The sequence below is a fragment of the Babylonia areolata genome, chromosome 21 (assembly GCF_041734735.1).
Source record: "Babylonia areolata isolate BAREFJ2019XMU chromosome 21, ASM4173473v1, whole genome shotgun sequence".
NCBI classification, from domain to species: domain Eukaryota; kingdom Metazoa; phylum Mollusca; class Gastropoda; order Neogastropoda; family Buccinidae; genus Babylonia; species Babylonia areolata.
In genome coordinates this window covers 897,427-915,394 of record NC_134896.1, presented here as the reverse complement: position 1 = coordinate 915,394, position 17,968 = coordinate 897,427, and the positions used below count along the sequence as shown (strand labels likewise).

The following is a 17,968-nucleotide window of genomic DNA, read 5'->3' as shown; positions in this document are numbered from 1 at the left end:
AAGTGTTGTGTTTTTGTTTTAAGTTCGGAGAGGGAATTTTCAATTCTACACTGGTTCCGGTAAGTTCTTTGACAGAGTGGCCATTGCATGAGGGCACCGAGTATTTTTACAGAGTGGCCATTGCATGAGGTCACCGAGTATTTTTACAGAGTGGCCATTGCATGAGGTCACCGAGTATTTTTACTGACTTGGAAAGACGGCACGCAGTTCCCACTCGACATACCAACCCCGGCCTGTTTTACCACGGATTTCACTGAACCTATATCCAAGAGAAAGCGAATCGCAGAAATAATTGTGGACCATCAGTTCCGACAAAGTGGGAAGAAATACAAGGGTACTGTGTGTGAATATGTCCACTGATTTTAATGTCAACATCATCTTTTAATCATAGACTGACTGTGTTGAATGAGACGTATACCCGCTGACCGGCATAATTCTATGGTGGTGGACAGAATGAGACGTATACCCGCTGACCGGCATAATTCTATGGTGGTGGACAGAATGAGACGTATACCCGCTGACTGGCATAATTCTATGGTGGTGGACAGAATGAGACGTATACCCGCTGACCGGCATAATTCTATGGTGGTGGACAGAATGAGACGTATACCCGCTGACCGGCATAATTCTATGGTGGTGGACAGAATGAGACGTATACCCGCTGACCGGCATAGAATAATTCTATGGTGGTGGACAGAATGAGACGTATACCCGCTGACCGGCATAATTCTATGGTGGTGGACAGAATGAGACGTATACCCGCTGACCGGCATAATTCTATGGTGGTGGACAGAATGAGACGTATACCGCCTGACTGGCATAATTCTATGGTGGTGGCAGCTCCACTGAGTGCGACCGGTCACAACCTGTCGGTCTGAATGTCAGTCTTTCTGGACAGCCCAATGTCTAGACGATTACAGTGAATATTTGAATTCATCAAGGTCAGTTAAGTATGTTTTACTCCTTTCCGACACCGGTTTTCAAATGAGTTCTCTTTCTAATTCGGATATCAGATTTTCATATCTCCTCCTCAGTCTGGTAAAATATAGGCCTACTGACCACATGGCTTTACTACGTCCAGATCTGCCGAAAGATGATATTTCAGTTCCACGGTTTTTTGGGGGTGGTGGTGGGGGGGGGGTTCCTTTTTGTTTTTCCAATTTAGCTAACTCTGTTTCGAAGCCGGATAGTTTTCTTAAACTAAACACGGAGAAAAGAGTTTATCCAGTTATGACTGATATATACCAGAACACGTGCAAATAGTGGACAATGTCAAATATATTGGGCTGTGTCATAAAGAAAGTGTCGAACGCAAGAGGTACACTGAAGCTACTTTGGTATCCCTCAAAAACGTCCGCGATACATCTGACGTTGGAACACTTTGCACATTACACCGGTAGCCTGGAAGGGAAATAAGTCATACTTAAAGGTGAGTGTATAACGAAAGTAGCACCCCCTGGAAAGATGGTTGCTGGCAGACGCGGCTGATCAGGCCGAAAACCAACTATGGACTACGAGCTGGTACCTCTCCACCACAACAAGCAGCACTTCCCCGACTGTGTCAACATACTCAACTGTCAATGGCCGCGGAGTACGGCTGCAAGGTGAGCACCGGATGCTGGTTTTTCTCCCCTTCCTGACCATCGGTCATGGCTCTGACCACCCTTGTTAAATATATTTTCGGGGTTGAAAAGTCCTAGTTCCAAAATCTCTGAGCACTAACAATGGTTACTGAATCTGCAACGTGCCTACTTGATCACAGTGGATGTCTATACACACGAGAGAGACAATGTCCGTGTAAGTATAAAGATGCAAACACTCACGCTTACACAAAAACTAAAGGGCGAAAGTCGGAGAGAGAGACCTGTCTGAAAATTATTCAGTTTGTTAGGAAGAAGCAAATCTCTAGAGATACGACAGTAGATGGATTAAAGCATCGGACTGTCAATCTGAAGGTCCTGAGTACGTCTGATGGATGTTTTTCAATCTGGCAGATCACAAGATGTGCAAAATTGCTACTGCTTGAACCCTTCAGTGCAAAAGATCAGTCAACGATGACATGGATTTTTATATGCAGACTGTTTTTCACTTCATCATAATATGTTGATGATTATGGTGATGATGATGATGGTTGTGATGATGACTATGGTGATGACTATGGTGGTGATGAGGATGATAACGACAGGGAGCACAGCCTGAACAAGTCGTGCGACAGTTTACCAGTATGTCTGGTGATGAGGCGGGGGAACAGTCAGGAGGTGGTGGGCTTCAGTCAGATTGTGGCCGTCCAGGGGAAAGACCTCGCCTGTCTGTTTGAGTCAGGTAACTCTCCACATCACACCACATAGCATAGCATCACACACATAGCACCATATCACATCACATTGCACATCATACTATCACAGCGCCACACGACACCACACCACATTGCATCATATCACAACACATCACACAGCACCACATCACATCACATAGCACCGCAGCACACTATGCCTGTCTTCTGGAGTTATGTATTTCACCACATCACACCGCATAGCATCATATCACAATGCATCACACATCACCACATCATATCACATCACACCACATCTGTCAGCTGGAGTCAGGTATCTCCACATTGCAGGACACCACTCCGCATCACACAACACAGCACCAGATTGCATTCCTTTACACACACTGCGTCACATCATACATACTCATTACTGCATCACTTCACGCACACACTGCATTCACACCACATTGCACTACACACACTACTCCAAAAGACACATTCCACCACACACAGTGCACAAAATCACACTACACACACTGATTTTTTTTACTGTTTTCATGGAATCGTGTTATGTGGTTTTGACTGTTTTCATGTGATTGTGTGATGCTAATTTGACTGTTTTCATGTTATGCAATTGTGTGATGATATTCTATAGTGTTACATCATTGTGTATTACAATTTTGACTGTTTTCATGTCATTTGTACTGCAATTTTGACTGTTTTCATATGATTGTGTGACACAATTTTGACTTTTCGTGTGAGTGTGTGATGATTTTCACTATTCTCTTGTGATTGTGACGTGATTCTGACTGTTTTCATGTAATTGCCACTGTGATGCAATTTTGACATTTCTTGTTATTGTGTGATCACAGTGATGTGATCTTGCGTTTGGAAGTGACTGGTGCAGTTTCCACTGTTTTCATATAATGTGACTTGCTTTGGATGTTTTCATGTCATTGTGTGATGTCATTTTGACTGCTTTTATGTGATTTTGTGGCGTGATCTTGTTCTCATGTGATTGTGACGCAGTTTTTTTAATGTGTTTTCTTGTGATTGTGTGACGTGGTTTTCACTGTTTTCATATGATTGTGACATGATTTTCATGTGATTGTGTGACATGATTTTCATGGTTTTCATGTGATTGTGTGACGTGGTTTTCACTGTTTTCATGTGATTGTGTTATGTCATTTTCATGATTTTCATATGATTGTGTGACATGTTTTTCAGTTTTCATGTGATTGTGTGACATGGTTTTCATGTGATTGTGTGACATGGGTTTTTTGTGATTGTGTGACATGATTTTCACTGTTTTTATGTGATTGTGGTGTGATTTCCATGCATTGTGTGTGATGTCAGTGATCATCCGTCAGGACCTGAGAGGCACGGGGCTGGGCCGCAGACTGATGGAAGCCACAGAGGACTTTGCTCGACAGTACGTCAGCTGCATTCAGCGTGACTGTCACTCTGTGTGTGTGTGTGTGTGTGTGTGTGTGTGTGTGTAAAGGGGGAAGGGTGGGGGCAAGGGGAGCACATCGGAGGACGCCTGCATGACTATGCCTGTTCATTCCATGAGGTGCTGTGTCGTCTGTTGTCAAAGTACAGTGCTCCATGTTGTCTGTTGACAAAGTACAGTCTTGTGTTATCTGTTGTAACAGTACATTGCTTTGTACTGTATTTTGTGAAAGTACAGTGCTCTGTATTGTCTGTTGTCAAAGAACAGTGCTCTGTATTGTCTGTTGTCAAAGAACAGTGCTCTGTATTGTCTGTTGTCAAAGAACAGTGCTCTGTATTGTCTGTTGTCAAAGAACAGTGCTCTGTATTGTCTGTTGTCAAAGAACAGTGCTCTGTGTTGTCTGTTGTCAAAGAACAGTGCTCTGTGTTGTCTGTTGTCAAAGAACAGTGCTCTGTATTGTCTGTTGTCAAAGAACAGTGCTCTGTATTGTCTGTTGTCAAAGAACAGTGCTCCATGTTATCTGTTGTCAAAGAACATTTTGTTTGTGTTGGCTGTTTACCAAGCACAGTGCTCTGTGTTGTCTGTTGTAAAATTACACTGCACTGTGTTGTCTATTATTGAAGTATATTTTGTCTGTCATGTCTGTCGTCAAAGTACAGCCCTCTATGTTGTCTGTTGTCAAAGTAGAGTGCTCTGTGTTATCTGTTGTCAGAGTACAGTGCTTTGTGTTGTCTGTTGTCAAAGTACAGTGCTCTATATTTGTTGTCTATCGTCAAAGTGCACTGTTCTGCGCTGTATGTTGCGCTGTATTCTCTGTTGTCAAAGTACAGTGCTCTATATATGTTGTCTATCGTCAAAGTGCACTGTTCTGTGCTGTATGTTGTGCTGTATTCTCTGTTGTCAAAGTACAGTGCTCTATATATGTTGTCTATCGTCAAAGTGCACTGTTCTGCGCTGTATGTTGCGCTGTATTCTCTGTTGTCAAAGTACAGTGCTCTATATATGTTGTCTATCGTCAAAGTGCACTGTTCTGTGCTGTGTGTTGCGCTGTATTCTCTGTTGTCAAAGTACAGTGCTCTATATATGTTGTCTATCGTCAAAGTGCACTGTTCTGTGCTGTATGTTGCGCTGTATTCTCTGTTGTCAAAGTACAGTGGTGTGCATTTTCTGTTGGGAGGGAGTGTAGAAACAGTATGATGGGGTGTGTGGGTAGGAAACAGCAGTGTAGTGCAGTATGATAGGGTGTGTGTGTGCAGGAAACAGCAGTGTAGTGCAGTATGATAGGGTGTGTGTGGGCAGGAAACAGCAGTGTAGTGCAGTATGATGGGGTGTGTGGGCAGGAAACAGCAGTGTAGTGCAGTATGATAGGGTGTGTGTGTGCAGGAAACAGCAGTGTAGTGCAGTATGATGGGGTGTGTGTGGGCAGGAAACAGCAGTGTAGTGCAGTATGATAGGGTGTGTGTGGGCAGGAAACAGCAGTGTAGTGCAGTATGATGGGGTGTGTGTGGGCAGGAAACAGCAGTGTAGTGCAGTATGATGGGGTGTGTGGGGGGGAGGAAACAGCAGTGTAGTGCAGTATGATGGGGTGTGTGGGGGGGAGGAAACAGCAGTGTAGTGCAGTATGATGGGGTGTGTGTGGGCAGGAAACAGCAGTGTAGTGCAGTATGATGGGGTGTGTGGGGGGGAGGAAACAGCAGTGTAGTGCAGTATGGACAGGAAACAGCAGTGTAGTGCAGTATGATGGGGTGTGTTGGCAGGAAACAGCAGTGTAGTGCAGTATGATGGGGTGTCTGGGTAGGAAACAGCAGTGTAGTGCAGTATGATGGGGTGTGGGGGGGGGAGGAAACAGCAGTGTAGTGCAGTATGATGGGGTGTGTGGACAGGAAACAGCAGTGTAGTGCAGTATGATGGGGTGTGTGGGCAGGAAACAGCAGTGTAGTGCAGTATGATGGGGTGTCTGGGTAGGAAACAGCAGTGTAGTGCAGTATGATGGGGTGTGTGGGCAGGAAACAGCAGTGTAGTTCAGTATGATGGGGTGTGTGTGGACAGGAAACAGCAGTGTAGTGCAGTATGATGGGGTGTCTGGGTAGGAAACAGCAGTGTAGTGCAGTATGATGGGGTGTGTGGGCAGGAAACAGCAGTGTAGTTCAGTATGGGCAGGGAACAGCAGTGTAGTGCAGTGTGATGGGGTGTGTGGGCAGGAAACAGCAGTGTAGTGCAGTATGGACAGGAAACAGCAGTGTAGTGCAGTATGGACAGGAAACAGCAGTGTAGTGCAGTGTGATGGGGTGTGTGGGCAGGAAACAGCAGTGTAGTGCAGTATGGGCAGGGAACAGCAGTGTAGTGCAGTCTGATGGGGTGTGTGGGCAGGAAACAGGAGTGTAGTGCAGTATGGACAGGAAACAGCAGTGTAGTGCAGTATGGACAGGAAACAGCAGTGTAGTGCAGTATGGACAGGAAACAGCAGTGTAGTGCAGTATGATGGGGTGTCTGGGTAGGAAACAGCAGTGTAGTGCAGTATGATGGGGTGTGTGGGCAGGAAACAGCAGTGTAGTGCAGTGTGATGGGGTGTGTGGGCAGGAAACAGGAGTGTAGTGCAGTATGGACAGGAAACAGCAGTGTAGTGCAGTATGGACAGGAAACAGCAGTGTAGTGCAGTATGGACAGGAAACAGCAGTGTAGTGCAGTATGATGGGGTGTCTGGGTAGGAAACAGCAGTGTAGTGCAGTCTGATGGGGTGTGTGGGCAGGAAACAGCAGTGTAGTGCAGTATGGGCAGGGAACAGCAGTGTAGTGCAGTCTGATGGGGTGTGTGGGCAGGAAACAGCAGTGTAGTGCAGTATGGGCAGGGAACAGCAGTGTAGTGCAGTGTGATGGGGTGTGTGGGCAGGAAACAGCAGTGTAGTGCAGTATGGGCAGGGAACAGCAGTGTAGTGCAGTCTGATGGGGTGTGTGGGCAGGAAACAGCAGTGTAGTGCAGTATGGGCAGGGAACAGCAGTGTAGTGCAGTGTGATGGGGTGTGTGGACAGGAAACAGCAGTGTAGTGCAGTGTGATGGGGTGTGTGGACAGGAAACAGCAGTGTAGTGCAGTGTGATGGGGTGTGTGGGCAGGAAACAGCAGTGTAGTGCAGTGTGATGGGTGTGTGGGCAGGAAACAGCAGTGTAGTGCAGTATGGGCAGGGAACAGCAGTGTAGTGCAGTGTGATGGGGTGTGTGGGCAGGAAACAGCAGTGTAGTGCAGTGTGATGGGGTGTGTGGGCAGGAAACAGCAGTGTAGTGCAGTATGATGGGGTGTCTGGGTAGGAAACAGCAGTGTAGTGCAGTATGGGCAGGGAACAGCAGTGTAGTGCAGTGTGATGGGGTGTGTGGGCAGGAAACAGCAGTGTAGTGCAGTGTGATGGGGTGTGTGGGCAGGAAACAGCAGTGTAGTGCAGTGTGATGGGTGTGTGGGCAGGAAACAGCAGTGTAGTGCAGTATGGGCAGGGAACAGCAGTGTAGTGCAGTGTGATGGGGTGTGTGGGCAGGAAACAGCAGTGTAGTGCAGTATGGACAGGAAACAGCAGTGTAGTGCGGTATGATGGGGTGTGTGTGGGTAGGAAACAGCAGTGTAGTGCAGTATGGACAGGAACCAGCAGTGTAGTGCAGTGTGATGGGGTGTGTGGGCAGGAAACAGCAGTGTAGTGCAGTATGGACAGGAAACAGCAGTGTAGTGCAGTGTGATGGGTGTGTGGGCAGGAAACAGCAGTGTAGTGCAGTATGGACAGGAAACAGCAGTGTAGTGCAGTGTGATGGGTGTGTGGGCAGGAAACAGCAGTGTAGTGCAGTATGGACAGGAACCAGCAGGTAGTGCAGTGTGATGGGGTGTGTGGGCAGGAAACAGCAGTGTAGTGCAGTATGGACAGGAAACAGCAGTGTAGTGCAGTGTGATGGGTGTGTGGGCAGGAAACAGCAGTGTAGTGCAGTATGGACAGGAACCAGCAGGTAGTGCAGTGTGATGGGGTGTGTGGGCAGGAAACAGCAGTGTAGTGCAGTATGGACAGGAACCAGCAGGTAGTGCAGTGTGATGGGGTGTGTGGGCAGGAAACAGATGAAGACTGTCTACCTCAACACGCTGGACAAGGCTGATTTCTACACACACCTTGGTTACCTCCCCTGTCAGGCTGTCACCAGTCTGGGAGCCAATGCCAGCCGGGTGTCAGAAGAGTTTGTGAGTCACCTTTGATCAACCTCTCCACTCTCCCTGCACCTCCACTCTGCCTACACCTACCCTCTCCATACACCTCCACTCTCCCTACACCTACCCTCTCCATACACCTCCACTCTCCCTACACCTACCCTCTCCATACAACTCTCTACTCCTCTCCCTACACCTCCACTCTCCCTACACCTACCCTCTCCATACACCTCCACTCTCCCTACACCTACCCTCTCCATACACCTACCCTCTCCCTACACCTACCCTCTCCATACACCTCCACTCTCCCTACACCTACCCTCTCCATACACCTCCACTCTCCCTACACCTACCCTCTCCATACACCTCCACTCTCCCTACACCTACCCTCTCCCTACACCTACCCTCTCCCTACACCTCCACTCTCCCTACACCTACCCTCTCCATACACCTACCCTCTCCCTACACCTACCCTCTCCATACACCTACCCTCTCGCTACACCTACCCTCTCCATACACCTCCACTCTCCCTACACCTACCCTCTCCATACACCTCCACTCTCCCTACACCTACCCTCTCCATACACCTCCACTCTCCCTACACCTACCCTCTCCATACACCTACCCTCTCCCTACACCTACCCTCTCCATACACCTCCACTCTCCCTACACCTACCCTCTCCATACACCTCCACACTCCCTACACCTACCCTCTCCCTACACCTCCTCTCTCCCTACACCTCCACACTCCCTACACCTACCCTCTCGCTACACCTACCCTCTCCCTACACCTACCCTCTCCATACACCTCCACTCTCCATACACCTACCCTCTCCCTACACCTACCCTCTCCATACACCTACCCTCTCCATACACCTACCCTCTCCCTACACCTACCCTCTCCCTACACCTACCCTCTCCCTACACCTCCACTCTCCTTACACCTCCACACTCCCTACACCTACCCTCTCCCTACACCTCCACTCTCCATACACCTACCCTCTCCATACACCTCCACTCTCCCTACACCTACCCTCTCCATACACCTCCACTCTCCATACACCTACCCTCTCCATACACCTCCACTCTCCATACACCTACCCTCTCCATACACCTCCACTCTCCCTACACACCCTCTCCATACACCTCCACTCTCCCTACACCTACCCTCTCCATACACCTCCACTCTCCATACACCTCCACTCTCCCTACACCTACCCTCTCCATACACCTTCACTCTCCCTACACCTCCACACTCCCTACACCTCCACTCTCCCTACACCTCCACTCTCCCTACACCTCCACTCTCCATACACCTACACTCTCCCTACACCTACCCTCTCCATACACCTCCACTCTCCATACACCTACCCTCTCCATACACCTCCACTCTCCATACACCTACTCTCTCCATACACCTCCACTCTCCCTACACCTCCACTCTCCCTACACCTCCACTCTCCATACACCTCCACACTCCTTACACCTACCCTCTCCATACACCTCCACTCTCCCTACACCTCCACTCTCCATACACCTCCACTCTCCTTACACCTACCCTCTCCATACACCTCCACTCTCCCTACACCTACCCTCTCCATACACCTCCACTCTCCCTACACCTACCCTCTCCATACACCTCCACTCTCCCTACACCTACCCTCTCCATACACCTCCACTCTCCATACACCTCCACTCTCCCTACACCTCCACACTCCCTACACCTACCCTCTCCATACACCTCCACTCTCCCTACACCTACCCTCTCCCTACACCTCCACTCTCCATACACCTACCCTCTCCCTACACCTCCACTCTCCCTACACCTACCCTCTCCCTACACCTCCACTCTCCATACACCTACCCTCTCCCTACACCTACCCTCTCCATACACCTCCACTCTCCATACACCTCCACACTCCCTACACCTCCACTCTCCATACACCTACCCTCTCCCTACACCTCCACACTCCCTACACCTACCCTCTCCATACACCTCCACTCTCCATACACCTCCACACTCCCTACACCTACCCTCTCCATACACCTCCACTCTCTCTACACCTCCCTTCTCCCTACCCTACCCTCTCCCTGCACCTCCACTCCCCCTCCCCCTCTCCTTACACCTCCAATCTCCCTCCCCCTCTCCTTACACCTCCAATCTCCCTACCCCTCTCCTTACACCTCCACTCCCCCTCCCCCTCTCCTTACACCTCCAATCTCCCTACTCCTCCACTCTCCCTCCCCCTCTCCTTACACCTCCAATCTCCCTACCCCTCCACTCTCCCTCCCCCTCTCCTTACACCTCCAATCTCCCTACCCCTCTCCTTACACCTCCAATCTCCCTACCCCTCTCCTTACACCTCCAATCTCCCTACCCCTCCACTCTCCCTCCCCCTCTCCTTACACCTCCAATCTCCCTACCCCTCTCCTTACACCTCCAATCTCCCTACCCCTCTCCTTACACCTCCAATCTCCCTCCCCCTCTCCTTACACCTCCAATCTCCCTACCCCTCTCCTTACACCTCCAATCTCCCTACCCCTCTCCTTACACCTCCAATCTCCCTACCCCTCCACTCTCCCTCCCCCTCTCCTTACACCTCCAATCTCCCTACCCCTCTCCTTACACCTCCAATCTCCCTACCCCTCTCCTTACACCTCCACTCTCCCTCCCCCTCTCTTTACACCTCCAATCTCCCTACCTCTCTCCTTACACCTCCAATCTCCCTACCCCTCTCCTTACACCTCCACTCTCTCTACACCTCCCTGCTCCCTACACTATCCTCTCCATGCACCTTCACTCTCCCTACACCTCACCTCCACTCTCCCTACACCTCACCTCTACACCTCACCTCCACTCTCCCTACACCTCACCTCCACTCTCCCTACACCTCACCTCTACACCTCACCTCCACTCTCCCTACACCTCACCTCCACTCTCCCTACACCTCACCTCTACACCTCACCTCCACTCTCCCTACACCTCACCTCCACTCTCCCTACACCTCACCTCTACACCTCACCTCCACTCTCCCTACACCTCACCTCCACTCTCCCTACACCTCACCTCCACTCTCCCTACACCTCACCTCCCTACACCTCACCTCCTCACCTCCACTCTCCCTACACCTCACCTCCACTCTCCCTACACCGTGTACAAATGTGGCAACATACCTGTGGCTGTGTGTGCAGGCAGATGTACACAAAGAAGTGTGTGAGGTGGATAGGTACATAAATGCGGCAACATAATTGTGGCCGAGTGTGCTGACAGGTATGGACACAAGTTTGTGTACAGACAGGTGTACAGAGAAATGCATGAATAAACACAAGTACACTGAAGTGTGTGTGTAATTGCAGGTGTACAAATGTGAGACCATACCTGTAGGTATGTGAAGACGGGTGTAAACATACCCATGTGTTCACACAGATGTTAGACACCTATTTGTGTACAGATAAGTCTAAAGACACCTTTGTCTCTGTGTGCAGACAGGTGTAAACATACCCATGTAATAATAATAGTAATAATAATAATAATAATCATAATCATAATACATAGTTTTTCTATGGCGCGATATCCAGCACCAATGCTGCTCAAAGAGCCTTACATCATCCAGTTGACTATAAACATGCCTTTAAAACATATCAACTGCTATCTGACAATGAAAAACATCCAGTGTGTTCACATGAATCAAAAAGCACACTTCAGAGATGAATCAGATTATAAAAGCTATGAAGTAAATAAGGCTTAGATTAAAACAAAATGCATTTCATAGAACACACTCACACACACACACACACACACACACACACACACACACACACACAAACACACAGATGTTCCTCCCTTACAGACATACACACACACTCACACACAGACACACACACGCTGACATTAAATATCAACTGCACTAAAAACAGAATTGCATAAGCATTAAAATATTTCTTATTTTCTAACATAGAATTCTGTTCGGACATACTGACATGCTTACACACTTACACACGTGTACCAGAGCACTGTACCCTCACAAACACATGCACGCACGCACACACACACACACCCATTAAAAATAACCAGATAGGAAAAGTGACATCACATCTAAGACCAAACTCCATAAAATACACAATGCATTAAAACAAGACTACAAAAATACTAGTACAAAGGTACTTGCTAACAAACATACTTTGGTTTAACCGTTCTGCCCAGAACAAAAATGCTTACGAAAAAGGTAAGTTTTCAGATCTGACATAAAGGAATGTAGATCAGAGGAATTTCTAAGAGATGAAGGTAGAGAATTCCATGCTTGGGGAACCTGAGCTCTGAAAGACCTGTTTCCAGCGCATTTCAGATTAGTCCTTGGAACTTTAAGCAGCTTTTCAGAACTGGATCTTAATGTTCTGTGTGGTTCATATGTTTCCAGTACAGAGGAGAGATACAGTGGAAGAGACTTGTCAAAATGTTTGAAGGCGAGTGTTGCTAACTTTAGTGAATGCAGGATTCAGTTGGGAGCCAGTGTAACCGATTCAGCTGAGGTGTAACATGATCAGATTTCTTTTTGGCGAGAACCAGTCATGCAGCATTGTTCTGAATTTTCTTTAATCTGTTGATGGAGGAAGATGGTAAACCTGCAAGAGTGGAATTGCAGTAATCCAGTCTGAACAGGACAAAAGAGGAAACCAACTGAGCCATATTTTTCTCGGTTATGTAGGGTCTGACTGAGGTTAGCCTTTGGAGATGAAAATTACATGAGCAACACAAAAATGAAATTTGGTCGTTCATGGTCAAGGTTTGATCGAGATATACACCCAGGTATTGGGCTGATGGGCTGATGTTTGAAATGCTACTGAAGCAGGGCCAAACGTAGCTGGGTCCTTTTCTGCTGCCTTAAGACGAGTTAGGTCTCCCACTCAGGTATTTTAGAGTCCTCATGTGGTTCTAGCGAGTCCAGTCAGTTGCAGGTCAAGAAACCATTCTTTCATCCAAACACACTACACACTGCCATACAATCAGTTCACATGCACACACAAACACACAGTGAATGATTGAAAGAGACAGACACACTCGCACACACTCACAAACACTCCCTCAGAGAGAGATACACATACACACAGAGAGAGAAAGAGAGATACCTATGCACACACAAGAGAGAGAGAGAGATGCACACACATGAGAGAGAGATATATATGTACACACAGACACACAAACCAGTCAAACCCTGCCCCCCCCCCCCCCCCCCCCCCATCCCTCACCCCCCCCCCCTCCCCCACACACACATACACAGATAGACAGACATGCACACAGTGAGAGAGAGATATATATGTACACACAGACACACAGACAGACACACAAACCACTCAAACCCTGCTACCCCCCCCCCCCCCCCCATTCCTCAACCCCCACACATACACAGACAGACATACATGCACACAGTGAGAGAGAGAGAAAGAGTGAGAGGACTGAACGACTGAAAACGAAAAGCTGTACAAGAACCATTTTTGAAAGCTTGTCGATCCTGTCACAAACGCATTCTTTTTCCGTGAGTTGCATGATGACCTGATTGCTAATTTCGTACAAGTTCTGCACTTGATTACATGCGTGTCTTCGTCATACTGCAGCCATTTGAATTCTTACTCCCATGAACATTGGTAAGTGCAGCTCTTCTTTTTCGGAGATCCGTCCCCTTTTGAAGCTGCCTGATCAACGTCACCAGATTCAGAATCAGCCTTTTTTGTCTTGTTTGCATTTTGGAGCATCAAGCCAACGGAGGCATTCTGATTTCGAACGGTATCACAGGATATTCAACAAGCCTCATGAGCATACCAGAAATGGGCAACAGTTTTCTGTAAATGGAGATATGACAAAAGTAATGAACTTTGCAACAGTTGCCGATTCCGCAAAGTTTATGCCTGTGTCTGTGTGCAGTCAGGTGAAAACATTTACAATTGTGTCTGTACAGACAGGTGTAAACATACCCATGTCTGTGTGTGCAGTCAGGTGAAAACATTTAGAACTGTGTCTGTACAGACAGGTGTAAACATACCCATGTCTGTGTGTGCAGTCAGGTGAAAACATTTAGAACTGTGTCTGTGTGCAGCTGCAGAAGTTAGTGGGAGGAGGGTCCAGCACAAGACCCACACGTGACGACTGCCTACCTGCACCAGTTGACCGCCTGTGTCATGGAGATCATGGCGCCACCTGTTCCCCCTCACCCTCTCTGCCTCCTCATGGAGATCATGGTGCCACCTGTTCCCCCTCACCCTCTCTGCCTCCTCCACCACCACCACCACCACCACCACCATCAACTGCAGGATCAAGTCAAGGGAGTCAGGCGGGGAAAGATGGTGTCAGTAGACATGTGTTGCGCATGGACCCCAGTGCTGTCACCTGGATGTGTAAACATCTCTGACACATGCACTTTTTCATCTCCACTGACACACAGATTTGTTTACATCTTGACTGACACACATTTACATCTCCACTGACACATACACACTTTTATATCTCTACTAATACATGTTTGTATCTCTACTGACTCAAACACACTTTTACATCTACACACACACACAGACACACACACAAAGGTGTAAACATCTTCTGTAATATTCATTTCTTCCATCTGGAGAGCGTCGTTTTGTTTCCAGCTGACAGCATTTGGCTGTGTCTGACTGAAGTATGTTGCAGTATCACACCAACAGCAACCAGCTGGGCTTCATTTGAATGTAACCTTACACATCTCCAGTGATACTCACTCAAAGATTCCCCATTTCACCTCAGTGGCATTATTCCCACTGCACTCATCCCGTGCACCTTCTACACAGCCACATCTGGCCTTGTGTCAGTGTGTCCCCCTACACAGCCACACCTGGTATTGTGTCAATGTCCCCCCTACACAACCACATCTGGTGTTGTGTCAATGTCCCCCCTACACAACCACATCTGGTGTTGTGTCAATGTCCCCCCTACACAACCACATCTGGTGTTGTGTCAATGTCCCCCCTACACAACCACACCTGGTGTTGTGTCAGTGTGTCCCCTACACAACCACATCTGGTGTTGTGTCAATGTCCCCCCTACACAGCCACACCTGGTGTTCTGTCAATGTCCCCCCTACACAGCCACACCTGGTGTTCTGTCAATGTCCCCCTACACAACCACACCTGGTGTTGTGTCAATGTCCCCCCTACACAACCACACCTGGTGTTGTGTCAATGTCCCCCCTACACAGCCACACCTGGTGTTGTGTCAATGTCCCCCCTACACAGCCACACCTGGTGTTCTGTCAATGTCCCCCTACACAGCCACACCTGGTGTTCGTGTCAATGTCCCCCTACACAACCACATCTGGTGTTGTGTCAATGTCCCCCCTACACAACCACACCTGGTGTTGTGTCAGTGTGTCCCCCTACACATCCACACCTGGTGTTGTGTCAGTGTGTCCCCCTACACAACCACACCTGGTGTTCTGTCAATGTCCCCCCTACACAGCCACACCTGGTGTTGTGTCAATGTCCCCCCTACACAGCCACACCTGGTGTTGTGTCAATGTCCCCCTACACAACCACATCTGGTGTTGTGTCAATGTCCCCCCTACACAGCCACACCTGGTGTTCTGTCAATGTCCCCCCTACACAGCCACACCTGGTGTTCTGTCAATGTCCCCCTACACAGCCACACCTGGTGTTGTGTCAATGTCCCCCCTACACAGCCACACCTGGTGTTCTGTCAATGTCCCCCTACACAACCACATCTGGTGTTGTGTCAATGTCCCCCCTACACAACCACACCTGGTGTTGTGTCAGTGTGTCCCCCTACACATCCACACCTGGTGTTGTGTCAGTGTGTCCCCCTACACAACCACACCTGGTGTTCTGTCAATGTCCCCCCTACACAGCCACACCTGGTGTTCTGTCAATGTCCCCCTACACAGCCACACCTGGTGTTGTGTCAATGTCCCCCCTACACAGCCACACCTGGTGTTGTGTCAATGTCCCCCTACACAGCCACACCTGGTGTTCTGTCAATGTCCCCCCTACACAGCCACACCTGGTGTTCTGTCAATATCCCCCCTACACATCCACACCTGGTGTTGTGTCAATGTCCCCCCTACACAACCACATCTGGTGTTGTGTCAATGTCCCCCCTACACAGCCACACCTGGTGTTCTGTCAATGTCCCCCTACACAGCCACACCTGGTGTTGTGTCAATGTCCCCCCTACACAGCCACACCTGGTGTTCTGTCAATGTCCCCCTACACAGCCACACCTGGTGTTGTGTCAATGTCCCCCCTACACAGCCACACCTGGTGTTCTGTCAATGTCCCCCCTACACAACCACATCTGGTGTTGTGTCAATGTCCCCCCTACACTACCACAACTGGTGTTGTGTCAATGTCCCCCCTACACAACCACATCTGGTGTTGTGTCAATGTCCCCCCTACACAACCACATCTGGTGTTGTGTCAATGTCCCCCCTACACAACCACACCTGGTGTTGTGTCAATGTCCCCCCTACACAACCACATCTGGTGTTGTGTCAATGTCCCCCCTACACAACCACACTGGTGTTGTGTCAGTGTGTCCCCCTACACATCCACACCTGGTGTTGTGTCAATGTCCCCCCTACAACACACTGGTGTTGTGTCAATGTCCCCCTACACATCCACACCTGGTGTTGTGTCAGTGTGTCCCCCCTACACATCCACACCTGGTGTTGTGTCAGTGGTCCCCTACACAACCACACCTGGTGTTGTGTCAATGTCCCCCCTACACAACCACATCTGGTGTTGTGTCAGTGTGTCCCCCCTACACATCCACACCTGGTGTTGTGTCAGTGTGTCCCCTACACATCCACACTGGTGTTTGTGTCAGTGTGTCCCCCTACACATCCACACCTGGTGTTGTGTCAATGTCCCCCTACACAACCACACCTGGTGTTGTGTCAGTGTGTCCCCCTACACAACCACACCTGGTGTTGTGTCAGTGTGTCCCCCCTACACAACCACACCTGGTGTTGTGTCAATGGTCCCCCCTACACAGCCACACCTGGTGTTGTGTCAGTGTGTCCCCTACACAACCACACCTGGTGTTGTGTCAGTGTGTCCCCCTACACATCCACACCTGGTGTTGTGTCAGTGTGTCCCCTACACATCCACACCTGGTGTTGTGTCAATGTCCCCCCTACACAACCACATCTGGTGTTGTGTCAATGTCCCCCTACACATCCACACCTGGTGTTGTGTCAGTGTGTCCCCCTACACATCCACACCTGGTGTTGTGTCAGTGTGTCCCCCTACACAACCACATCTGGTGTTGTGTCAATGTCCCCCTACACATCCACACCTGGTGTTGTGTCAGTGTGTCCCCCTACACATCCACACCTGGTGTTGTGTCAGTGTGTCCCCATACACATCCACACCTGGTGTTGTGTCAGTGTGTCCCCCTACACATCCACACCTGGTGTTCTGTCAGTGTGTCCCCCTACACAACCACACCTGGTGTTGTGTCAGTGTGTCCCCCTACACAACCACACCTGGTGTTGTGTCAGTGTGTCCCCCTACACAACCACACCTGGTGTTGTGTCAATGTGTCCCCTTACACAGCCACACCTGGTGTTGTGTCAGTGTGTCCCCTACACAACCACACCTGGTGTTGTGTCAGTGTGTCCCCTACACAGCCACACCTGGTGTTGTGTCAGTGTGTCCCCTACACAACCACACCTGGTGTTGTGTCAGTGTGTCCCCTACACAGCCACACCTGGTGTTGTGTCAGTGTGTCCCCCTACACATCCACACCTGGTGTTGTGTCAATGTCCCCTACACAGCCACACCTGGTGTTGTGTCAATGTCCCCTACACAGCCACACCTGGTGTTGTGTCAATGTCCCATACACAGCCACACCTGGTGTTGTGTCAGTGTGTCCCCCTACACAGCCAAACCTGGTGTTGTGTCAGTGTGTCCCCTTACACAGCCAAACCTGGCTTTGTGTCAGTGTGTTCCACTACACAACCACACCTGGCCTTGTTGTGTCAGTGTGTCGTCCCTACACAGCCACACCTAGCTTTGTGTCGGTGTG

The 17,968-nt window shown here is 49.2% G+C and overlaps 1 protein-coding gene across 2 annotated transcripts; it reads left to right on the top strand.

The window, feature by feature from the left end:
* Nucleotides 1-1,459: 1,459 nt before the first annotated feature.
* Nucleotides 1,460-15,033, top strand: LOC143296308 (N-alpha-acetyltransferase 80-like). 2 transcript variants are annotated; one of them, XM_076608161.1, is made up of 5 exons: nucleotides 1,460-1,604; nucleotides 2,186-2,322; nucleotides 3,629-3,704; nucleotides 7,806-7,932; nucleotides 13,992-15,033. In XM_076608161.1, exons 1-5 carry the CDS (start codon nucleotides 1,507-1,509, stop codon nucleotides 14,301-14,303), a joined length of 750 nt encoding a protein of 249 aa, XP_076464276.1. In that variant the 5' UTR covers nucleotides 1,460-1,506; the 3' UTR covers nucleotides 14,304-15,033. The 2 variants fall into 2 exon arrangements, with proteins under 2 accessions (XP_076464276.1, XP_076464277.1); XM_076608162.1 differs by having other exon boundaries at nucleotides 2,172-2,322.
* Nucleotides 15,034-17,968: the final 2,935 nt, after the last annotated feature.